Here is a 25,545-nt window from a genome sequence, read left to right as displayed (position 1 = left end):
GTAACCCACACGACTTGCCTGGGCTTGCAAAATCTCACTAACTGTCCTGGCTGGAGACAATACATGTCTCTTTAGCCTGTGCTTAACTCTCTCTCCACTCACACTGTGTGTATCTTTAAGACTTGATTACCTGTAAAGACTCATATTCCAACCATTATCTTGTAAATTGAGTTTGTGTCTGTATATACCCTGTTTATGAACACAACTCCTCACTCACCTGAAGAAGGAGTAGTGCTCTGAAAGCTCGTGCTACCAAATAAACCTGTTGGACTTTAACCTGTGAGATTCTTACTGTGTTTACCCCAGTCCAACGCTGGCATCTCCACATCATTACTAGTCCAGTGACAATGCCACTGTGCCACTGCCTCCCCTTGGTAAGTGAGAAGATTTCTGTCCAGAGTGTCCAGTCAGGAATACATGTTTGTAAATGGGGGTCGACTACATGTCCTCATAGTCTTTTTATTCATTCATGGGACATGGGCATCGCTGGCTGAACAGCATTTATTGCCCATCCCTAGTTACCCATGAGAAGGTGGTGGTGAACTGCCTTCTTGAATTGCTGAAGTTCCAGTGCTGTGGGTTGACCCACAATGCTGTTTAGGAGGGAATTCCAGGATTTTGACCCAGCGACTGTGATGGAACGGCCGATATACTTCCAAGTCAGGATGGTGAGTGGCTTGGAGGGGTACTTGCAGGTAATAGTGTTCCCCATGTATCTGCTGCCCTTGTCCTTCTAGATGGATCTTTGGTGAATTGCTGCAGTGCATCTTTTAGATGGTACACACTGCTGCTACTGTGCATGGAGGGAGTCATCTCAGAGGGAGGGAGTGAATGTTTGTGGATGTGGTGCCAATCAAATGGGCTGCTTTGTCCTAGATGTTGTCAAGCTTCTTGAGTGTTGTTGGAGCTACACCCATCCAGGCAAGTGGAGCATATTCCATCACACTCCTGACTTGTACCTTGTATATGATGGACAAGTTTTGGGGAATTAGGAGGTGAGTTACTCACCGCAGTGTTCGTTCTGGTCAATAGTAACTCTAAGGATGTTGACGGTGGAGGATTCAGTGATGGTTACACCATTGAATGTCAAGGGGCGGTGGTTAGAGTGTCTCTTATTGGTGATGGTCATTGCCTGGCATTGGTATGGCGCAAACATTACTTGCCACTTGTCAACCCAAGCCTGGATATTGTCCAGATCTTGCTGCATTTGAACAAGGACTGTTTCAGTATCTGCGGAGTTGTGAATGGTGCTGAACATTGTGCAATCACCGGCGAACATCCCCATTTCTGACTTTATGACGGAGGGAAGGTCATTGATGAAGCAGCTGAAGATTGTTGGACCTAGGACACGACCCTGAGGGACTTCTGCAATGATATCCTGGAGCTGAGATGACTGATCCCCAGTAACCATCTTCCTATGTGTACGGTATGATTCCAACCAGCGGCGAGTTTGCCCTCGATACCCGTTGATTCACCAGGGCTCCTTGATGCCACAATTGGTCAGAGATTGGCTGCTAGCCCTTCAACTTAACGCAAGCATGAGGGAACTGGGAGGGAGAAGCATTGGCACCATGAATGTATTCCTTTCGGTAGTGTTTGCTGTAGTCATATATGCTTTAGTATCACAGTGGAAACTCTGCATCTTCAGTTTAGTTGTAGGTGGTTTATTCATTCCTTCGGGGGCTGCTGTTTAAATACAGCAATGGACAACTCTTTCAAGAGAGACTTCCTGTAACTTAGCAACCCCCTTCACTTGCCAAATTAATTGCGAACAGTAAATTTCCTCTGACAAACAGAAGCTTCTGTTTAAAGCATTCGCAGTTGCTGGAAGTTCAGTGAGGGGAAGGGTAACTGAACTCTCCCAATGGATGTTTCCGAGGAGAGATGAGAGTCGCTAACAAACTGAGTAGTGGCTAGATCAGGGAGGAGTGGGCGTTTCATACGGTCCTGAAAATCCAGCCAATTACAAATGAGTCACTGTTGTGTCTGTGGACAAGTTGCAAGAAAAGTAAGGCACTCAACTGGAACCCAAGCAGTCCCCTTGCTGGTTCAAAACACACAGCAACTTAATACTGTCTGGTTAAGGAAACTGTCCTTCATCAAACACTCCCAGGACAGGTACAGCACGGGGTTAGATACAGAGTAAAGCTCCCTCTACACTGTCCCCCCCATCAAACACTCCCAGGACAGGTACAGCACGGGGTTAGATACAGAGTAAAGCTCCCTCTACACTGTCCCCCCATCAAACACTCCCAGGACAGGTACAGCACGGGGTTAGATACAGAGTAAAGCTCCCTCTACACTGTCCCCTGTCAAACACTCCCAGGGCGGGTACAGCATGGGGTTAGATACAAAGTAAAATTCCTTGGGGTGAGAAACACATCATTGTAAAGGAAAGGCAGTCTTTATTGAACGCATTTCAGAACCTTGGGATGTCCTAATGTGTTGTGCCAGCACTGAAGTACTTTTGAATTATATTTACCCTCGTATTGTAGAAAGGCAGAACAAGAGAAGAAACTCTAAATTGTGAGTAAGAAAAATTTTACAAAGGTGCGATTCTGTGGTCACAGTGTAGACATATCCCCACAAAGAAATCCAGAGTCCCTGGTTAGCAAGAAACATGATGTGGAGATGCAGGCATTGGACTGGGGTAAACACAATAAGAAGAGTGTTTGATAGCGACAGTGTGGAGGGAACTTTATTCTGTATCTAACCCCGTGCTGTACCTGTCCTGGGAGTGTTTGATGGGGGGACAGTGTAGAGGGAGTTTTACTCTATCTAACCCCGTGCTGTACCTGTCCTGGGAGTGTTTGATGGGGGATAGTGTAGAGGGAGCTTTACTCTGTATCTAACCCTGTGCTGTACCTGTCCTGGGATGGGGGACAGTGTAGAGGGAACTTTACTCTGTATCTAACCTCGTGCTGTACCTGTCCTGGGATGGGGGACAGTGTAGAGGGAGCTTTACTCTGTATCTAATCCTGTGCTGTACCTGTCCTGGGATGGGGGACAGTGTAGAGGGAGCTTTACTCTGTATCTAACCCCATGCTGTACCTGTCCTGGGAGTGTGTGATGGGGGACAGTGTAGAGGGAGCTTTACTCTGTATCTAACCCCATGCTGTACCTGTCCTGAGAGTGTTTGATGGGGGACAGTGTAGAGGGAGCTTTACTCTGTATCGAACCCCGTGCTGTACCTGTCCTGGGAATGTTTGATGGGGGACAGTGAAGAGGGAGCTTTACTCTGTATCTAACCCTGTGCTGTACCTGTCCTGGGAGCGTTTGATCAGACTATAGAACTCACATGCCTGGCCTCAGAGTTATTGCTGGGGAGTATGCAGGGCGTTTTAGCCAGCGTTGAACTAACCATCTATACTTTTCACTAGGCCTCAGTGACTCATTCAATGTCAATGTGAAGGAAGCGAGGATCTTCAAAGGACCAAGGAAAAGTCAGTTTGGATATAAAGTTCTACAACATGAAGCAGATGGTCAGAAATGGTAAGCTTGCCAATCAGTTGGCTTTAAACCAAGTTATTTTGTATTAGTATGTTTACATTACCACTGCAATGAGGTTACTGTGAAATTCTCCTAGTCGCTACACTCCGGTACCTGTTCAGGGACACTGAGGGAGAATTTAGCACGGCCAATGCACCCTAACCAGCACGTCTTTCAGACTGTGGGAAGAAACTGGAGCACCCAGAGGAAACCCATGCAGACACAGGGAGAGCATGCACAGATAGTGACCCAAGCTGGGAACTGAACCCGGGTCCCTGGTGTTGTGAGGCAGCAGTGCTCACCGCTGTGCCACCGTGCAGCCCCTAATATGTGTCGTCTGTTCTGCTCAGAACCTGGTGTCTTAAAATCCTTTCAGCACAAACTCTCTTTATTGTTCTGATAACTTCTCTGTCATGTCCTAAAAATTGAATGAGGATGTTTCATCTTCCACCCCCAACAGAGCTAAACTTGCTGTCAGCTGGGGCGGGAAAAACTGCTTCTGTGAATCTAGATTCAGGTCTTTCTGTAAGTTTCAATAAGAACTTCCCTCATCCCTCTCAACTCCATCAGGTACAGACCCAGGGTCTACAAATGCTCCTCATATGTCAAGCTTTTCATTCCATGTATCATTCTTGTGTACCTTCACTGGATGCTGTGCAAGGCCAGTGCATCCTTTCTTAGATACAGGGCCTGAAATTGTTCTCAATACTCCAAATGTGGTCTGACCAGAGCCTTATAAAGCCTCAGCAAGGTACAAGTCAGGAGCGTGATAGAATATTCCCCACTTTCCAGGATGGGGGCAGCTCCAACAACACTCAAGAAGCTCGACACCATCCAGGATAAAGCAGCTGCTTGATTGACACCACATCCACAAACATTCAATCCCTCCATTACTCAGTAGCAGCAGTGTGTACTATCTACAAGATGCACTGCAACAATTCACCAAAGATCTTTAGACAGCACCTTCCAAATTCACCACCACTTCTGTCTCGGAGGACAAGGGCAGCAGATACCTGGGGAACATCACCACCTGCAGGTTCCCCTCCGAGCCACTCACCATCCTGACTTGGAAATATATCGGCCATTTCTTCTCAGTCGCTGGGTCAAAATCCTAGAATTCCCTCCCTAACGGCATTGTGGGTCAACCCACAGCACGTGGACTGCAGCGATTCAAGAAGGCAGCTCACCATCACCTTCTCAAGGGGCAACTAGGGATGGGCAATAAATGCTGGCGCAGCCAGCGACGTCCATGTGCCACAAATGAATTTAAAAATAAAAGCATTACATCCCTGCTTTTATATTCTGATGCTGGGGATGAGGTTGTGATTATGCCGTGTGTGGCCAACCTAGGCAGACTGACAATTTGAGCTGAGTGCTGGTGGATAAGGAGACAGTGTTCATGAAAGAGGAACAAGCTGGGAAAGAAGGAATCAGTATTGGTGAAACCAGAGGAACAGGAGACGAGGTGAATCTGCAAAGACACCTGACTGTAAACTCACAGCCTGATGTCCAGTTCCCACTCGGCGAACCTCTGCCCCACAGAGATGTTGCAGTAAATTTTCACCACCGGATTATTGCCAACTTAGTGCCTGATGCTGATTTAACTCTGACTCTGGCCCTGAGCCTGGGAAACAGCTGCTTCCTGATACATCCCTGCACGTGTCTGAATTCTGGACAGCCGAATTCCAGCTATCCTCACCTGTCTGCTCCTCACTGACACAGACTCACTGAATTCAAGCTGGAAGACTATCGGTGATGCTCGAAGGTGATCCATGACAGAGTCCGATGTTAGATCAGTAAAGGTACTGAACTGAGCCCAAGGTAGAGAATTTAAATCTGAGTTACTACAGACTGTACGTTGGTGAAGGGGCAAACCTCAGTTCAGAAAAAAAGAAGATTTGCTCTGTGTTCTTCTCTTGCTCTGCCAAGTGCTGATACTTACACACGGAGAGGGGGGAGCGGTTCCACAGGTGCTGGTTACCTCCCAGTACTTCACACAAAAGGTACTCTGTGTGAGCTCAGGCAGTGACTATCAATGAGATACTCTGTGCTTTGGTAGGGGTGGGAGTAACTCACTCAGCTGGAATCTGCCTCCACCTCACATCCATCCAGAGACTCCCCTTCCCAGCAGGGTTTACTGGATAGAGGATTAGGCAAAAGAGACCTTTCCACTTTTTCTCTCTCCCTTGGGGGCACTGAAACTGTTGTTGGCGGAGGTCAGCTAACTCAAGGAGGGCTGGGATGGAATGTGGGGATGTGTTGATTGTTATGACTATGTCCACAGGAGGGTGAGATGTTTACTCCCTGCATCGACAAGAGGGGAGAGAGAGGGTGTGAACCTTTTTAAAATTGCCTGCTTACTAGGTTGAACAAGAATAATGAACAAAGAAAATTACAACACAGGAACAGGCCCTTTGGCCGTCCAAGCCTGCACTGACCATGCTGCCCAACTGAAATAAAACCTCCTACACTTCCAGGGACCATATCTCTCTATCCAAATCCCATTCATGTTTTTGTCCAGATACTCTTTAAAACTCACTATCTTATCTGCTTCCACTACCTCACCTGGCAGTGAGTTCCAAGCGCCCACCACCCTCTGTGTAAAAAAAAACCTGCCTCTTACAACTCCTTTAAACCTTGCCCATAGAAACAATATCATAGAAACCCTACAGTGCAGAAAGAGGTCATTTGGCCCATTGAGTCTGCACTGACTACAATCTCACCCAGGCCCTATCCCCATATCCCTACATATTTACCCGCTAATCTCTTTACTTGGAGGGGAATAAGGGCGTGGAATGCCCTGCCTGCAGCAGTTGTGGACTCAACAACTTTTAGGGCGTTCAGATGATCATTGGATAGGCATATGGATAATATTGGAATAGTTTAGTTTAGAAGGTCATTAGATTGGTTCCACTGGTCAGCGCAACGTCGAGGGCTGTAATGTTCTATGTTCTAAACTACACATTTCAGAACACCAAGGGGCAATTTTAGCATGACCAATCAACCTAAGCCACACATCTTTGGACTGTGGAAGGAAACCGGTGTACCCGGAGGAAACCCACGCAGACATGAGGAGAACATGCAAACTCCACACAGACAGTGACCCAAGCCAGGAATCGAACCCAGATCCCTCGAGCTGTGAGGCAGCAGTGCTAACCCACTGTGCTACCGTGCTGCCCCCTCACACCTTAAACCTGTGCTCCCTGGTAATTGACTCTTCCACCCTGGGGAGAAAGCTTCTGACTATCCACTCTGTCCATGCCTCTCATCATCTTGTAGACATGTGCTTACAACAAATTAACACTGTGTCTCCTGCCGACACCGATCTGAGGTGATGCACATCTCCACACGTGCAGCAAATCTCAAACTGAACCTTGAATCAGAATTTTTTGTTAAATTGTGGGACGTGGGTATCGCTGGCTGGGCCAGCATTTATTACCCATCGGTTGTTGCCCAAGAGCAGTTGGGAGTCAATCACATTGTTGTAGGCCAGACTGGGTGAGGATATCCTAAAGGATATCAGTGAACCGGAGGTTAGATAAAACATAATCAATATGTTTATTCCTATCATTGACTTGAATAAAAACCCATCAGAGATCCAGCCAATTACACAATCCATTTTTAAGCTGCCTCAGTAGCTTCCAAAGCAGGAACACAAAACTCTGTTTTGCTGCATTTTGAAGGGAGTTTGACTTGATTTTGATTTGATTTATTATTGTCACATATATTGGGATGCAGTGAAAAGTACTGTTTCTACGCGCTGTACAGACAAAGCATACACTTCATAGAGTACATAGGGGAGAAGAACAGGCGAGGGTGCAGAATATAGTGTTGCAGTTACAGCTAAGGTGTAGAGAAAGATCAGCTTGATATATGGTCGGTCCATTCAAAAGTATGACAGCAGCAGGGAAGAAGCTGTTCTTGAGTTGGTTGGAACGTGACCTCAGACTTTTGTACCTTTTTCCTGATGGAGGAAGGTGGAAGAGAGAACGTTGGGGTGCGTGGGGTCCTTGGTCAGGCTGGCTGCTTTCCCAAGACATGCACTGCATTGGTAGCAAATACAGATTTAGGTTAACTCTGTATAGGTGGGAGGTTGTACTCATTGGGAAATGAATTCTACATTTATAAAGAGACACTTTGCTCTCAGCAGAGCGTAAAACGGCAGTGGGACTGAGTGTCCTGTCATCTCCCAAAATTATATTTTTCATTTAAATTGGTCGGCTTCTTTCCAATTTTTCTTCTGTTGCAAATAGCCTAAGAGTCCCCCTTCAAGGGGTTGTCCATTGTTGGAATACTGCCACCTGCAAGTTCCCCTCCGAGCCACTCACCATCCTGACTTGAAAATATATCGGCTGTTCCTTCATTGTCTCTGGGGCCAAAATCCTGGAATTCCCTCCCTAACAGCATTGTGGGTCAATCCACAGCATGTGGACTGCAGTGATTCAAGAAGGCAGCTCATCACCACCTTCTCAAGGGGCCACTAGAGATGGATAATAAATGCTGGCCCAGCCAGTGATGCCCATGTCCCACAAATGAATAAAAAAATTTGGTTTATTCTTTATTTGATTGCTCAGAAGAAAAGAATATAAAGAGAACTTGCTGACACAGGTGGTGAGTTGCAGGATAAGGGGCTATAAGGTTGTAATGTCTCATTTTGTAAATAAACCTGAGGTTGTTTCCTGGTCTCTCCCTTTACCAGCTAACACCAGTTTAATATTAATCCATTTTCATGGAGTGACAGACCCTTCTCATTGTGGGAGTGGTTAGCACTGCTGCCTCACAGCGCTAGCTATCCAGGTTCTTGTTCTCGAGGGAGTGCAGTGAAAGTTTACCAGGCTGATTCCAGGGATGGCGGGACTGATGTATGAGGAGAGATTGACGAGGTTAGGATTGTTTTCGCTGGAGTTCAGATGAATGAGGTGGGGATCTGATAGAGATTTATAAAATTCTAACAGGATTAGACAAGGTAGATGTTTCCTATGGTGGGGGGAGCCCAGAACCGGGGGTCACAGTCTGAGAATTCAGGGTAGACCATTTAGGACGGAGGTGAGGAGACATTTCTTCACCCAGAGAGTGGTGAGCCTGTGGAATTCATTACCACAGGAAGTAGTTGATGGCAAAGCACTGAATGTATTCAAGAGGCGGCTGGATATCGCACTGGGGGTGAACGGGATCAAAGGTTATGGGGAGAAAACAGGACTAGGCTAGTGAGTTGGATGATCAGCCATGACGGTAATGAATGGTGGAGCAGGCTCGAAGGGCTGAATGGCCTCCTCCTGCTCAGATCTTCTATGTTTCTGTGTTTCAATTCAGGCTTTGGGTCACTGTCTGTGTGGAGTCTGCATGTTCTCTGTGTCTGCGTGGGTTTCCTCCGGATACTCCGGTTTCCTCCCACGTTTGAAAGATATGCAGGTTAGGGTGGATTGGCCATGCTAAATTGCCCCTCAGCGTCCAAAGATGTGTGGGCTAGGTTGATTGGCCATGCTAAATTGCCCTGCGGTGTCAGGGTAAATGTGTGGGGTTATGGGGATGGGGCCTGGGTGGGATTATGGTCGGTGCTATCTTGATGGGCCGAATGGCACTGTTGGGATTGTATGATTCTCTTTCTTACAGAAGGGACGTTCTTTATTTCCTAGTTTCCCTTATTTTTCTTTCAGGGAAAGGTGCAGATAATTTAATGAGAGCAAGTGGGTAATAAATATCCAGCCCCCCCTCTCTCTCCCTCTCTTTCCTCCTCCGGCACATACCAGACAACAGCTCGAGGGGAAATAATGCAAGTGTTTGTCAGAAGCCTATTGCGTATGCCTCTCATATCTCCACTGTCTCCGTTCGTTGAGCTCAAACACATTTCTTCCATTAACCTGCTTTGTTTGGTAATTGAAGTCAGGTTGCCAAAATGGATTCCTGGCTGTAACCCGTAAACTGAGGACTCTGCTGAAATCCAGTCAACACAGCGATAAAGCATTTGGAGGTGAACTTTTCCTGGCCATTATAATGCAGTAGCACGTCTGGCATGTGTGACACTTGCTGCAATCTTGGCACTGCAGGAGTGATTCGCTTGCCAAATGAGCGCATTTTTATATTTTGAGTGTTTCGACCCCTCCTCCCCATCTCCTGGAAATCCCTGCACTTCCCAGATTATTCCCCGCCTGCCTTAGTGGCCACAATTTGTTTTTGACTACTAGTGGGTGGGATGTTGGGAGTGGTGTGGGGAGGGGCTGGATAGATGGTGGGGAGGGGCTGTCATTGCGAGCAAACCCTGATCCTGCTCTTGCCCTCTGACCAGTGGAGCTGGAATCATCGGAGATCTTCTGCACAACAGCAATTGATTTGGTTTTTTATTGTCACATTTATTAGCATACAGTGAAAAGGACTGTTTCTTGTGCACTGATGTGGGTATGCCGGCGTTGGACTGGCGTAAACACAGTAAAAAGTCTGACAACACCAGGTTTTAGTCCAACCTATTTATTTGATAATATACTCGCAAGCTTTCGGGTTAGCCCCTCAGACTTTTTACTGTGTTTTCTTGTGCACTATACAGACAAAGCATACCGTTTGTAGAGAAGGAAAGGAGAGGGTGCAGAATGTAGTGTTACAGTCATAGGCCGGGTGTAGAGAAAGATCAACTTAATGCGAGGTAGGTCCATTCAAAAGTCTGACAGCAGCAGGGAAGAAGCTGTTCTTGAGTTGGTTGGTACGTGACCTCAGACTTTTGTATCTTTTTCCCGATGGAAGAAGGTGGAAGAGACAGCCTTGATTTTGAGACCTGTGGGCTGCAATGTACCCAACCAGAAGATGATACACTGCCCCTCCAGTTTATACCAGGCTTCACTGGAACATGGCAGCAAGCCTCGGATGGAGTGTGTCACGAGAGCTGAGTAAAAATGGCAGTGACAGAAAGGCTGGGGTCATGCTTAGGATCTGAAGGTGCCCCACAAGGAAATTTGGCATGTCAGTTATGTCTCTCAACAACTTTTACAGATGCACCATAGAAAGTATTCTTCCTGGCTGCCTCAACAAAGCAGCCAGCATGATTAAGGATCCCACGGACCCCAACATTCTCTCTTCCACCTTCTTCCGTTGGGAAAACATGTATGCTAATACATGTGACAATAATAAATCAAATCAAAATGGTCACCTAGCCTGCGTTTGGTTTCCCCAGTGGAGAGGAGAGTGCATTGGGAGCAGCCAATAGAACAGACTACATTGAAGGAAGTGCAGCCTGAGCTGGAAGGGGAGTTTGGGCCTTTGAACGGTGAGGAGGGGGGACTAACCAGGCTGGTGTTGCACCTTCTGTGATTGCTGGGGAAGGTGCCACTGGAAGGGGGTAAGGTGTTGGGAGTGATGGAGGAGTTGACCCACAGAATGCCCAAGGGGGAGTGAGGGGAAGATGTGTTTCCTCATGGCATCATGTGGGAGTTGGCAGAAATGGGATGAGGAGTTGGATGTGATGGAGGAATTAATCCAGGATGTCACAGAGGGAGCGGTCCCAATGGAATTCTGACAGTAATCTGGAGAAGCAGCATCTCAGGTTCTGGTTCAGCATGTTGCAGCACTCTGGCCTCGGAAACTTTAGATTTTGATCTTTCTCCTCCATCTTAAACCCTCCTTTGTTTAATATCCCAGACATATATTGTCTCAATGAAAACCCCTCACCCCCACACACCAGTCTTTTGTTGTTAAAGTTACCATGTTTTGTTGCAGTTTCTATTTCCTATCTTTCTAAAGGATATGGAGGGAAAACAAGATCAGGATATTGAATTGGATGATCTGCCATGATCAAAATGAATGGTGGAGCAGGCTCAAAGGGCTGAATGGCCTCCTCCTGCTCCTATCTTCTATGTTTCCTATAGTTCTGACACATTCTCCTCCCTTCAGTTCCAACAAAGAATCTAGGGACTCAGAATTTTAGACGGCATGGTGGCACAGTGGATAATGCTGCTGCCTCACAGTGCCAAGGGCCCGGGTTCGATTCCCAGCTTGCCTGTGTGGTGTTTGCAGTTCTCCCCATATCTGTGTGGGTTTCCTCCAGGTGCTCCAGTTTCCTCCCACAGTCTGAAAGATGCACTGGTTGGGGTGCATTGACCATGCTAAATTCTCCCTCAGTGTACCCGAACAGGCGCCAGAGTGTAGCAACTAGGGGATTTTCACAGTAATTTCATTGCGGTGTTAATGTAAGCTGACATGTGACACTAAGAAATAAGAACATAAGAAATAGGAGCAGGAGTAGGCCATCTAGCCCTTCGAGCCTGCCCCGCCATTCAGTAAGATCATGGCTGATCTGTCGTGGCTCAGTTCCACTTTCCCGCCCTCTCCCCATAACCCTTAATCCCCTCTCTTATCAAAAACCCATCAACCCGCGTCTTAAAAATATTTAGCGAGGTAGCCTCCACCACTTCAACGGGCAGAGAATTCCAGAGATTCACCACCCTTTGAGTGAAGAAGTTCTTCCTCAACTCCGTTCTAAACCGCCCCCCCCTTTATCTTGAGGCTGTGCCCCCTAGTCCTACTGTCCTTTCTGAGCGGGAAGAGTCTCTTCACCTCTATCCTGTCCGTCCCATTCATCATCTTATATGTCTCAATGAGATCTCCTCTCATTCTTCTAAACTCTAACGAGTACAAGCCTAGTTTATTCAGCCTCTCCTCATAGCTCAACCCCCTCAACTCCAACATCAGCCTAGTAAACCTCCTCTGCACTCCCTCCAAGGCCAAAATATCCTTGCGTAAGTACGGCGCCCAAAACTGCACACAGCACTCCAGCTGCAGCCTCACCAATGCCCTATACAGCCGCAGCAAGACCTCCCTACTTTTATATTCAATCCCCCTCGCTATGAAGGCCAGCATCCCATTCGCCTTCCTGACCACCTGCTGCACCTGCAAGCTGGGTTTTTGTGACTTAAATAAACTTTAAGATATTAGCTGTTTGTCTCCTCATGGATGCTGCCAGACCTGCTGAGTTTGCTTTGATTTATTATTGCCACGTAGATTGGGATACAATGAAAAGTATTGTTTCTTGCACGCTGTACAGATAGAGCATACCATTCATAGAGTACAGAGGGGAGAAGGAAAGGAGAGAGAGAAGAATATAGTGTTACAGTCATAGCTAGGGTGTAGAGAAAGATCAGCTTAATATAAGGTAGGTCATTCAAAAGTTTGACGGCAGCACGTTTTTTCACATAGATTAATCATTTAAAATTGGATATCATAAAACCATAGGATCCCTACAGTGCAGAAAGAGGCCATTCAGCCCATCAGATCATTGAGTATTGAGGGTATAATTTCAAAGCTCGCGAAGGGTACAATACTGGAAATGTAATAAAATGACAGGATCACAGCAGACCTAAGGAGGGCAAATCCTCTACTTTCTATTTCTTCCTTTGTTTTTCTTTCCTCAGCCCCACTCTTTCCCTGTATTTTATCCCCTCTTTCTTTACCTTTTCTCCCCCTTTGCTTCCCCTTTTCCCCCTTTTTCTCAATGTTAGTTCTAATGGCAGCAGGGAAGAAGCTGTTCTGGAGTCAGTTAGTACGCGATCTCCAACTTTTGTATTTTTTTCCCGATGGAAGAAGGTGGAAGAGGGTTTTTCCAGTGCTGTCTGTTCTGGTTTCAGAATCCAGCACCGCGGTGTTCCGTTTATTTTACACTTTTGCAGATGAACAGAGAGGGGCCATGTGAGGGACGAAGAGGGGCCATGTGCGGGGCAAGGGGAGCAAAGAGAGAGGTAGAGAGATTTGGTGATTGAATTCCCGAGCTTGGCAGCTACAGTTTCTAATGAGGCTATCATTAGAGGAGTGTTAACGGCTGGGAAGGTTGTGTGGGTGGAAAAGATTCCAGAGGTATGGAAGGATCTGAGAACAAGGAGAAGCAGCATGGTGCAAGAACAAAGAAAATTCCAGCACAGGAACAGACCCTTCGGCCCCTCCAAGCCTGCACTGACCATGCTGCCCTGACTGAACTAAAACCCCCTACCCTTCCGGGGACCAAATCCCTTTAATCCCATCCTATTCATGGATTTGTCCAGACGCCCCTTAAAACTCACTATCGTATCCGCTTCCACAACCCCCCGGCAGCGAGTACCAGACAGCCACCACCCTCTGTGTAAAAAACCTGCCTCATACAGCTCCTTTAAACCTTGCCCCTCACACTTTAAATCTATCTCCCTTAGTAATTGACTCTTCCACCCTGGGAAAAAGCTCCTGACTATCCACTCTGTCCGTGCCTCTCATAATCTTGTCGACTTCTATCAGGTCTCCCCTCAACCTCCGTCGCTGCAGTGAGGACAAACCAAGTTTCTCCAACTGCTCCTCTTGGCTAATGCTCTCCATACCAGGCAACATCCTGGTAAATCTTTTCTGTAACTGGGAGCCGGGGTCAGGGAGTGATGAATGAACAGAACCTGGCAGTAGAGTATGGTCAGAAGCTCATCAAATATGACGTGCAGATTGTAAACTGTCTGATTCAGCCTCAGAGTTGCAGGGTGAGAGGGAAAGTTAGGGACCAGAGTTTGTAGAGAGATCAGTAGCTTCATTCTTCCCACTTTTAATTGGATGAAATTTCTGTTATTTTTATTCATGAGTGGGACATGGGCGTTGCTGGCAGCATTTATTGCCCATCCCTAGTGCCCGAGTGCTGTGGCTCTGGAGTCACATGTAGGCCAGACCGGGTACGGACAGCAGATTTCCTTCCCTAAAGGACAATAGTGAACCAGATGGGTTTTTCCAACAATGGACAATTGTTTCATAGTCATCAGTAGATTCTTAATTCCAGATTTTCTTTAATTGAATTACAGGTAATGTATTAGCAAGGATAGAGGATTGGTTAACTAACAGAAAACAAAGAGTGGGGGTAAATGGGTGTTTTTCTAGTTGGCGATCAATGACTAGTGGTGTGCCTCAGGGATCAGTGTTGGGACCACAATTATTTACAATTTACAGAGATGGTTTGGAGTTGGGGACCAAGTGTAGTGTGTCAAAATTCGCAGATGACACTAAGATGGATGGCAGAGCAAAGTGTGCAGAGGACACTGAAAGTCTGCAAAGGGATATAGATAATCTAAGTGAGTGGATGAGGGTCTGGCAGATGGAGTACAATATTGGTAAATGTGAGGTCATCCATTTTGGTAGGAATAACAGCAAAATGGACTATTATTTAAATGGTAAAACATTGCAGCTTGCTGCTGTGCAGAGGGTCCTGGGTGTCCTTGTGCAAGAATCTGAAGGAGTTGGTTTGCAGGTCCAGCAGGTAATGAAGAAGGCAAATGGAATTTTATCCTTCATTGCTAGAGGGATGGAGTTTAAAAACAGTGAGGTTATGTTGCAGCTGTATAAGGTGCTGGTGAGGCCACACCTAGAGTACTTACTTGAGAAAGGATATACTGGCACTGGAGAGAGAACACAGAGGAGATTCACTAGGTTGATTCCGGAGTTGAGAGGGTTGGCTTATGAGGAGAGACTGAATCGATTGGGGCTATACTCATTGGAATTCAGAAAAATGAGGGGACCTTATAGAATTATATAAGATTATGAAGGAAATGGATAAGATAGAAACAGGGAAGTTGATTCCACTGACAGGTGAAACTAGAACTGGGGGCACAGCCTCAAAATAAGGGGGAAGCAGATTTAGGACTGAGTTGAGGAGGAACTTTTTCCACACAAAGGGTTGTGAATCTGTGGAATTCCCTGTCCAGTGAAGCAATTGAGGCTACCTCATTGAATGTTTTCAAGGCAAGGGTAGATAGATTTATGAGCAGTAAAGGAATTAAGGGTTACGGTGAGTGGGCGGGTAAGTGGAACCGAATCCATGGAAAGATCAGCCATGATCTTATTGAATGGCGGAGCAGGCTCGAGGGGCCAGATGGCCCACTCCTGCTCTGAGTTCCTATGTTCTTACGTTATTAATTCAAAATCCACCATCTGCCGTGGTGGGATTAGAACCTGGGTCCCCACAACAGTAGCTGAGTTTCTAGATTAACAGTCTAGTGGTAATACCAGCAGGCCATTGCCTCTCCTGGTTTATACAGCTCTGGATGTTAGTCCTACAACCTGGCAATTTAAAGAAAGTGGAGGAGTTAAAAGAGTGTTGGTGAGGTGGTGCTGAGTGTGGTCACCATTTGTGTGGAAACCGATTCCATGTTTTTGGGGAAAGGAGGAGGGGGTGGAGGATAGATCCTTGGGGTACACCAGAGGAATGGTAGAGGAACAGGAAGAGAAGACACTGCATGGCATTCTCTGGCTCTATTAGAACCAAACAAGTACAGTTCCCCACAGCTGGACCAAGGTGGAGAGGTGTTGGAGGAGGGTGAGTGTGAGGAACTGTGTTAATGAGGTGTTGGAGGGGAGGGTGAGTGGGGTGAATTGGTGTTAATGAGGTGTTGGAGGGGTTGAGTGGGGGATTGTGTTAATGAGGTGTTGTGGGGAGGTGAGTGGGGGATTGTGTTAATGAGGTGTTGTGGGGGGTGAGTGGGGGATTGTGTTAATGAGGTGTTGGAGGGAGGTGAGTGGGGGATTGTGTTAATGAGGTGTTGGAGGGGTTGAGTGGGGGATTGTGTTAATGAGGTGTTGTGGGGGGTGAGTGGGGGATTGTGTTAATGAGGTGTTGGAGGGAGGTGAGTGGGGGATTGTGTTAATGAGGTGTTGGAGGGGGGTGAGTGGGGGATTGTGTTAATGAGGTGTTGTGGGGAGGTGAGTGGGGGATTGTGTTAATGAGGTGTTGTGGGGGTTGAGTGGGGGATTGTGTTAATGAGGTGTTGTGGGGGGTGAGTGGGGGATTGTGTTAATGAGGTGTTGTGGGGGGTGAGTGGGGGATTGTGTTAATGAGGTGTTGTGGGGGGTGAGTGGGGGATTGTGTTAATGAGGTGTTGGAGGGAGGTGAGTGGGGGATTGTGTTAATGAGGTGTTGGAGGGGGGTGAGTGGGGGATTGTGTTAATGAGGTGTTGTGGGGGGTGAGTGGGGGATTGTGTTAATGAGGTGTTGTGGGGGGTGAGTGGGGGATTGTGTTAATGAGGTGTTGTGGGGGGTGAGTGGGGGATTGTGTTAATGAGGTGTTGGAGGGAGGTGAGTGGGGGGTTGTGTTAATGAGGTGTTGGAGGGAGGTGAGTGGGGGATTGTGTTAATGAGGTGTTGGAGGGGGTGAGTGGGGGATTGTGTTAATGAGGTGTTGTGGGGGGTGAGTGGGGGATTGTGTTAATGAGGTGTTGTGGGGGGTGAGTGGGGGATTGTGTTAATGAGGTGTTGGAGGGAGGTGAGTGGGGGATTGTGTTAATGAGGTGTTGGTGGGGGGTGAGTGGGGGATTGTGTTAATGAGGTGTTGTGGGGGGTGAGTGGGGGATTGTGTTAATGAGGTGTTGTGGGGGTGAGTGGGGGATTGTGTTAATGAGGTGTTGTGGGGGGTGAGTGGGGGATTGTGTTAATGAGGTGTTGTGGGGGTGAGTGGGGGATTGTGTTAATGAGGTGTTGTGGGGGGTGAGTGGGGGATTGTGTTAATGAGGTGTTGTGGGGGGTGAGTGGGGGATTGTGTTAATGAGGTGTTGGAGGGAGGTGAGTGGGGGATTGTGTTAATGAGGTGTTGGAGGGAGGTGAGTGGGGATTGTGTTAATGAGGTGTTGGAGGGAGGTGAGTGGGGGATTGTGTTAATGAGGTGTTGTGGGGGTGAGTGGGGGATTGTGTTAATGAGGTGTTGGAGGGAGGTGAGTGGGGGATTGTGTTAATGAGGTGTTGTGGGGGGTGAGTGGGGATTGTGTTAATGAGGTGTTGGAGGGGTTGAGTGGGGGATTGTGTTAATGAGGTGTTGTGGGGGGTGAGTGGGGGATTGTGTTAATGAGGTGTTGTGGGGGGTGAGTGGGGGATTGTGTTAATGAGGTGTTGGAGGGAGGTGAGTGGGGGATTGTGTTAATGAGGTGTTGTGGGGGTGAGTGGGGGATTGTGTTAATGAGGTGTTGGAGGGGTTGAGTGGGGGATTGTGTTAATGAGGTGTTGTGGGGGGTGAGTGGGGGATTGTGTTAATGAGGTGTTGGAGGGAGGTGAGTGGGGATTGTGTTACTGAGGTGTTGGAGGGAGGTGAGTGGGGATTGTGTTAATGAGGTGTTGGAGGGGTTGAGTGGGGGATTGTGTTAATGAGGTGTTGTGGGGGGTGAGTGGGGGATTGTGTTAATGAGGTGTTGGAGGGGTTGAGTGGGGGATTGTGTTAATGAGGTGTTGTGGGGGTGAGTGGGGGATTGTGTTAATGAGGTGTTGTGGGGGGTGAGTGGGGGATTGTGTTAATGAGGTGTTGGAGGGAGGTGAGTGGGGGATTGTGTTAATGAGGTGTTGTGGGGGAGAGTGGGGGATTGTGTTAATGAGGCATCGGATAATGTTGTGGGGGTGAGTGGGGGATTGTGTTAATGAGGTGTTGGAGGGTTGAGTGGGGATTGTGTTAATGAGGTGTTGTGGGGGTGAGTGGGGGATTGTGTTAATGAGGTGTTGTGGGAGGTGAGTGGGGATTGTGTTAATGAGGTGTTGTGGGGGGTGAGTGGGGGATTGTGTTAATGAGGTGTTGGAGGGAGGTGAGTGGGGGATTGTGTTAATGAGGTGTTGTGGGGGTGAGTGGGGGATTGTGTTAATGAGGTGTTGTGGGGGTGAGTGGGGGATTGTGTTAATGAGGTGTTGTGGGGGGTGAGTGGGGGATTGTGTTAATGAGGTGTTGTGGGGGGTGAGTGGGGGATTGTGTTAATGAGGTGTTGGAGGGAGGTGAGTGGGGGAATTGTGTTAATGAGGTGTTGTGGGGGGTGAGTGGGGGATTGTGTTAATGAGGTGTTGTGGGGGTGAGTGGGGGATTGTGTTAATGAGGTGTTGGAGGGAGGTGAGTGGGGATTGTACAGCGTATACTGAGGTGTTGTGGGGGGTGAGTGGGGAAGATGTGTTAATGAGGTGTTGGAGGGAGGTGAGTGGGGGATTGTGTTAATGAGGTGTTGTGGGGGGTGAGTGGGGGATTGTGTTAATGAGGTGCTGGAGTGGGAGTGAGTGTGGGCCCTGTTCATGGACCTATTGGGCAAGATGCGAAAGCTGATGCAGTAAAGTGATTGACTGCATTCTAATCTCAGAAAGGAGAGAAACAAAGGGGGAAAATATTATTAATTCCAAAACTGAGTCATTCTTAACGTCTGTTTCTCCAGAAGGAAAACAGGAAAGGTTAGATCTGATTTCCAGGTCTGAAATGTTCTTTTTGTCTCTCTGGTTTGAGTATTGTGAGTAGGTCTCTGATTGCTCTGTGCCAATGCCTTGTCTGCTTCTCTCATTACTTGTCCGATCTAAAACTGTTCAAAAGTTGAAAGTGTTGGCAGCAGCAGCTGTGACTTGGCTGAGTTGTCGCAGTCTCACAGCAGTGCTATCTGCTGATATCATTTCCTCTGCTGATATAATTCTTCTTGAACTCAGTCCCAGAGTCTTTGGCTGCAATACCTACACTGATCACGTAAATCCCCCCCCCGCCCCCGTCCCATATCTGTCAGTCAGGTGTCCTACACATCCACACTAGGTTGCTTTCCTCTTCTCTTGTGCCTCTGAATGTGTTCTTGAGTCTTGCTGGGATACAGGCTTTGGGGACAATTTTGCGGTACCTCAGCATTCTTTATACAAGTGTGAGCTGGTCTGTTTCTCTCTCTCTTTCTCTGTCACACGTACAGGCACACACCCACACACGCACACATACACACACTTACTTCCTAACAGGGTTAGTGGATTGTATCGTAAAATACCCTGGAATCCTAGAATTCAGTAAGAAGTCTCACAACACCAGGTTAAAGTCTAACAGGTTTATTTGGTAGCACAAGCTTAGACTCTGAAAGCTCGTGCTGGGAAATAAACCTGTTGGTCTTTAACCTGGTGTTGTGAGACTTCTTACTGTGCCCACCCCAGTCCAACACCGGCATCTCCACATCATCCGAGAATTCTACAGTGCAGAAGAAGTCATTCGGCCCATCGGCTTTGCACTGCTCCTCTGCCCTATCCCTGTAACCGATTTACCATGGCCAATCCATCTAACCGGCACATCTTTGGAAACTGGAGTACCTGGAGGAAACCCATGCAGACACGGGGAGAACACGCAAACTCTGTTCAAACTCCACACAGTCACCCGAGGCTGGAATTGAACCCGGATCCCTGGTGCTGTGAGGCAGCAGTGCTAACCACTGTGCCACTGCGCTGCCCACGACTCGTGATCAGGGAGCTGGGATGTTCCACTTCCACTGAGCAAATTTAATACCCAAACTGAAATCACTGAACCTTAAAGAAACTGGTCAGGGAAACTGGGAGTTCAATGGCTGTTAGATTAGACCCACTCATCTCTATCTTTGTAACATTGATTTGCCTAAAGGGTAGATTCAGAAACAATGTTCCCGATGGTGGAGGAGCCCAGAACTGGGGGACATAGTTTGAGGATAAGGGTAAACCTTTTAGGACTGAGGTGAGGAGAAATTTCTTCACCCAGAGGGTGGTGAATGTGTGGAATTCAATGATTAGCCATGATAATAATGAATGGCGGAGCAGGCTGGAAGATCCTCTTCTTGCTTCTAGTTTCTATGTCTTGTTATGAATGCTTTACATTTCTAGTAAATTGCCTTTAACTTTATAACAGCAAAATATGAGTGAATGCTGTAAATCTGAGATAAAAACAGAAAGTGCTGGCAATACTCGGCATCTGCGCAGGGAGAATCATAGTTAACCGGGGAGGGGGGTGGGGGGGAGGGGGGTGCGGATCGTAGTTAACAGGGGGGGAATCGGAGTTGACTTTGACGTTTAGTTTAAACTTTTTATGCTTTTTCCCTGGTTTGACCTTATTCACACTGTGCTCTTATTCTGAAACTCTTTGTCTCTTTCTGTCACACAATACAAAGTTGTCACCTATTACATTCTAACAAAGGCCAACGTATCATTAGATGTGGCTGATTCCGCCCTTCTAAACATGGTGTAGTGGTTAGCATTACTGCCTCACAGCGCCAGGGACCTGGGTTCAATTCCCAGTTTGAGTCACTGTCTGTGTGGAGTCTGCACATTCTCCCCATGTCTGTGTGGGTTTCCTCTGGGTGCTCCAGTTTTCTCCCACAGTCCAAAGATGTGCAGTTGGGTGGATTGGCCATGCTAAATTGCCCCTTAGTGTCAGGGGAACTAGCAGAGTAAATACGTAGGGATACGGGAATAGGGCCTGGGTGGGATTGTGATCGGTGCAGAGTCAATGGGCCAAATGGCTATCTTCTGCACTGAAGTGATTTTTATTAATTCCCAGCTCCTAACGTGTATTCGAATGGTCGTGCAAGGAATGAGGAGTAGCCACAGCAGGAAAGGGCACCCGGAGAGAGAGCGAGGCAACCACAGACCATCTTAATCCACCTGAATTTAATCACGGGAGGCACTGTGTTCACCTCCCTTCAGCGTTTCCACAGCCACAATTTAAATCACTTCATACAAAGTCAGGCATTTGAGCTTTACCTGAAAAACAGGGATTAATCTAGTGGATTTCCCTCTCTCTCTCTGAAACATTGCGAGAAGAACTCGCCAAGTAAATTCACAGAGATTTCTGACTGATGAGGGATAATGCAGGCCAGCTGTGAAAGGCACACAGTGCAGTCTGTAATGAGAGGCCTATATAAAAAAACACCAGCGAGAAACCTGAGCTCGATGAGAGGAGTTGGCAGGTTACCACCCTGCTATTTAAGTTAGCCACAAGAACTTGGCATCAAATGCATCTCGCAAAGTGGATTCACTTTTCAGCCGTTTTCCATTGTTTACTGTCACTCAGCTAACTTGTTAAACTCGCACTGTTTTCTATCTTTATCTGATGAGTCTCACTTAAACTGTGGTCCCCCTCCTTTCCTGAAGGTGCTGACTCTCACTGGGGTACAGGGTCCCCCTCCTCTCCTGAAGGTGCTGACTCTCACTGGGGTACAGGGTCTCCCTCCTCTCCTGAAGGTGCTGACTCTCACTGGGGTACAGGGTCTCTCTCCTCTCCTGAAGGTGCTGACTCTCACTGGGGTACAGGGTCCCCTTCCTCTCCTGAAGGTGCTGACTCTCACTGGGGTACAGGGTCCCCCTCCTCTCCTGAAGGTGCTGACTCTCACTGGGGTACAGGGTCTCTCTCCTCTCCTGAAGGTGCTGACTCTCACTGGGGTACAGGGTCCCCTTCCTCTCCTGAAGGTGCTGACTCTCACTGGGGTACAGGGTCCCCCTCCTCTCCTGAAGCTGCTGACTCTCACTGGGGTACAGGGTCCCCCCTCCTCTCCTGAGGGCGCTGACTCTCACTGGGGTACAGGGTCCCCCCTGCTCTCCTGAGGGCGCTGACTCTCACTGGGGTACAGGGTCCCCCTCCTCTCCTGAAGGTGCTGACTCTCACTGGGGTACAGTGTCCCCCCTCCTCTCCTGAAGGTGCTGACTCTCACTGGGGTACAGGTTCCCTCTCCTCTCCTGAAGGTGCTGACTCTCACTGGGGTACAGGGTCCCCCCTCCTCTCCTGAAGGTGCTGACTCTCACTGGGGTACAGGTTCCCTCTCCTCTCCTGAAGGTGCTGACTCTCACTGGGGTACAGGGTCCCCCCTCCTCTCCTGAAGGTGCTGACTCTCACTGGGGTACAGGGTCCCCCTCCTCTCCTGAAGGTGCTGACTCTCACTGGGGTACAGGGTCCCCCCTCCTCTCCTGAGGGCGCTGACTCTCACTGGGCTCCTTATTAATTATCTTCAGGCCATGCAGCCGGTGTCCATTCTTTACCTATGAATCCTGGAATTGACTATAGGCAGATGTAGATTCCCACAAAGTTACAGGGCTACCATTGCCTGCAGGAACCCCGGCTGATTACTCCCATCTCCAGCTCAGGGCCATCAGCTGTTTCATCCCAACTTGGTTCGAATCCTGGATCTTCAGTGAAGATGGCATCTGGAGGAAGTGCCTGTCTTTATGATGTGGAGATGCTGGTTTTGGACTGGGGTGGTCACAGTAAGTCGTCTCACAACACCAGGTTAAAGTCCAACAGGTTTATTTGGTAGCACGAGCTTTCGGAGCACTGCCCCTTCATCAGGTGAGACTCACCTGATGTAGTGAGACTACTTACTATCTGCTGTAACAGAGAGACAGTATCATTCAGTCCACCTAGTATAAATAAAACTGAATAAGGTGATGTCTAGATTTGGATATTGGGAAAGGTGCTGGCAGAGTAGTGTGGTCACTGGACTAGTAATACAGGTAACAGTGATAATGCTCTAAAATTTATTATTTTTATTTATTTATCAGTCACAAGTAAGGCTTACATTAACACTGCAATGAAGTTACTGTGAAATTCCAATAGTTGCCACAGTCCACCGCCTGTTCGGGTACACTGAGGGAGAATTTAGTACAACCGATGCACCCTAATCAGCACATCTTTCAGACTGTGGGAGGAAACCGGAGCGCTCGGAGGAAACCCATGCAGACATGGGGAGAATGTTCAGACTCCACACAGACAGTGACCCAAGCTGGGAATCAAACCCGGGTCCCTGGCACTGTGAGACAGCAGTGCTAACCCACTGTGTCACCGTGCTGCTGGGAATCAAACCCAGGTCCCTGGCGCTGTGAGGCAGCAGTGCTAACCAACTGTGTCACTGTGTTGCCGGGAATCGAACCCGGGTCCTTGGAGCTGTGAGGCAGCAGCGCTAACCACTGTGTCACCATACCTGTCACACAGTGAAAACCAGTCTTGGAGAGTGCCTGAAATGAGTGTTCTATAAAATCTCAGCATCCTTTTCTACAAGTGATAACCAAAATAAGGCGTGCTTTTCACTTTGTGTTCCCAGGTTACTGGTCAGTGCACCCCGGGACGGCATTGCAAAGAGCAAGGTGATATCTACCGATGTAATGTATCCAATCGACGGAGCTCAAACTGCGTAAAACTAAACGCCGGTAAAACAATATTGAAATTATTCACCATTGAGAATATTGTGAGGGAGTGGATGAAGACAACTAATGATGCAATCAGTGACTCAGGATGCTGGGGAGGGTTACAGAATGACAGTCTTGGGAGTTGGGTCGAAATTTGTCAGTAACACAGCATCCTGTACCTGTCCTGGGAGTGTTTGATGGGGGGACAGTGTAGAGGGAGCTTTACTCTGTATCTAACCCGTGCTGTACCTGTCCTGGGAGTGTTTGATGGGGGACAGTGTAGAGGGAGCTTTACTCTGTATCTAACCCCGTGCTGTACCTGTCCTGGGAGTGTTTGATGGGGGGACAGTGTAGAGGGAGCTTTACTCTGTATCTAACCCTGTGCTGAATGGGAAGTCTTTCCCCAACTTAGACACTCCAAACCATCAGGAAGATTAGAAGAATGTTGAAGGTCACACTTAGTACTGAGGTGTAATTTTGCTTGGGTTTAATGAGAGTGGATATAAATAGAGACAGCTGACTCTCCATTCAATGATACATGTCTCTTTTGTTTGGTTAAACTCCTGCAGGGGAGGCAGCTCTAAGGAACATCTCTGATGATATGAAGAACACACACTTTGGCATGACACTGACTCGTAACCCACAGGGATTCATGGTAAGCAGCTTCCATAGAACAAAGAAAATTACAGCACAGGAACAGGCCCTTCGGCCCTCCAAGCCTGTACTGACCATGCTGCCTAACTAAACTAAAGCCCCCTACCCTTCTGAGGACCATATCCCTCTATTCCCATCCTATTTATGTATTTGTCCAGATGCCCCTTAAAAATCACTATTGCATCTCCTTTCACTACTTTTCCCAGCAGCAAGTTTCAGGCACCCACTACTCTATATGTAAAAAGCTTGCCTCGTACATCTCCTTTAAACTTTGCCCCTCACACTTTAAACTGTGCCCCCTAGTAATTGATTCTTCCACCCTGGGGAAAAACCTTACCCCTCACACCTTAAACCTGTGCCCCTCATAATCTTGTAGACTTCTGTTGTTCCATTGAGAACAAACCAAACCAAGTTTCTCCAACCTCTTCTCGTAGCTAATGCCCTCCATACCAGGCAACATCCTGAAATGTTTTCTGTACCCTCTCCAAAGACTCCGCATAAATTCTGGTCGCCACGCTACCAGAAGGAACACTACATTCTAAGTGAGGCCTAACCAAGGCTCTATAAAGATGCAACATGACTTGCCTATTTTTAAATCCCCAGGGGAGGTCAGGGCCAATCCTCAGGTTACTAAGGACCATATTCCAGAAGGTTGTAGATGCTAGAGGGCAGACTAGTGCAAGTGTTGCTGAAGGTCACAATCGAGGTTAGGATATAGAACATAGAAAACATAGAAAAACTACAGCACAATACAGGCCCTTTGGCCCATAACGTTGTGCTGAAAGGGGCATCAAAATGTGCGGTATTTCAAGAAAAGGCCAAGGCAGTAGCTGTATGTACCTTGCAGAGAGGCTCACAACCAGGAACAGGAACAATGCAGCATCTCTACAACAAAGGCTGCCCCCATAGTGGTGGAATTATTATTGCACGGCCACCCATTAAAAATGGCAGTGGATACGGGACTGTGGTCTCCATTCCCGAGGAGCAGAATTATAATCACCTCCGGGCTGGTATTCAGCTCCTGAACTTAGAAAACACAAAGGCCAGACTGGCCACCTCGACAGGGGAACCTTGGTGATGGTCATTGCCTGGCATTGTGTGATGTGAACGTTACTTGCCGCTTGTCAGCCCAAGCCGGGATATTGTCCAGATCTTGTTGCATTTGAACAAGGACTGTTTCAGTATCTGAGGAGTTGTGAATGGTGCTGAACATTGTGCAATCATCAGCGAACATCCCCACTTCTGACCTTATGACGGAGGGAAGGTCATTGATGAAGCAGGTGAGGATTGTTGGGCCTAGGACACTACCCTGATGGACTTCTGCAGAGATGTCCTGGAGCTGAGATGACTGACCCTCCAACAATCACCTTTCTATGTACCAGGTATGACTCCAACCAGCGGAGAGTTTGCCCCCTGACACTCATTGATTCCAGTTTTGCCTGGGCTCCTTGGTGCCACACTCGGTTGAATGCTGCTTTGATGTCAAGGGTGGTCACTCTCATCTCACCTCACCTCTGGAATTCAGCTCT

At 47.8% G+C, this 25,545-nt stretch overlaps 1 protein-coding gene across 1 annotated transcript in view; it reads left to right on the top strand.

Annotated features, from left to right (window-relative positions):
• Positions 1 to 25,545, top strand: part of itga10 (integrin, alpha 10) — a 102,673-nt gene that overhangs the window by 16,948 nt on the left and 60,180 nt on the right. The window contains 4 exon segments of the mRNA XM_080182728.1: positions 3,381 to 3,492; positions 23,278 to 23,315; positions 23,318 to 23,383; positions 23,932 to 24,017. Of these exon segments, the coding sequence (XP_080038854.1) occupies positions 3,381 to 3,492; positions 23,278 to 23,315; positions 23,318 to 23,383; positions 23,932 to 24,017 (302 nt within the window).

The sequence above is a fragment of the Carcharhinus amblyrhynchos genome, unplaced genomic scaffold (assembly GCF_965287045.1).
Source record: "Carcharhinus amblyrhynchos unplaced genomic scaffold, sCarAmb.v2.hapA scaffold_85, whole genome shotgun sequence".
Classification (NCBI taxonomy): Eukaryota; Metazoa; Chordata; class Chondrichthyes; order Carcharhiniformes; family Carcharhinidae; genus Carcharhinus; species Carcharhinus amblyrhynchos.
The sequence above is the reverse complement of the archived record's forward strand: the minus strand, read 5'-3'. Positions and strand labels throughout refer to the sequence as shown.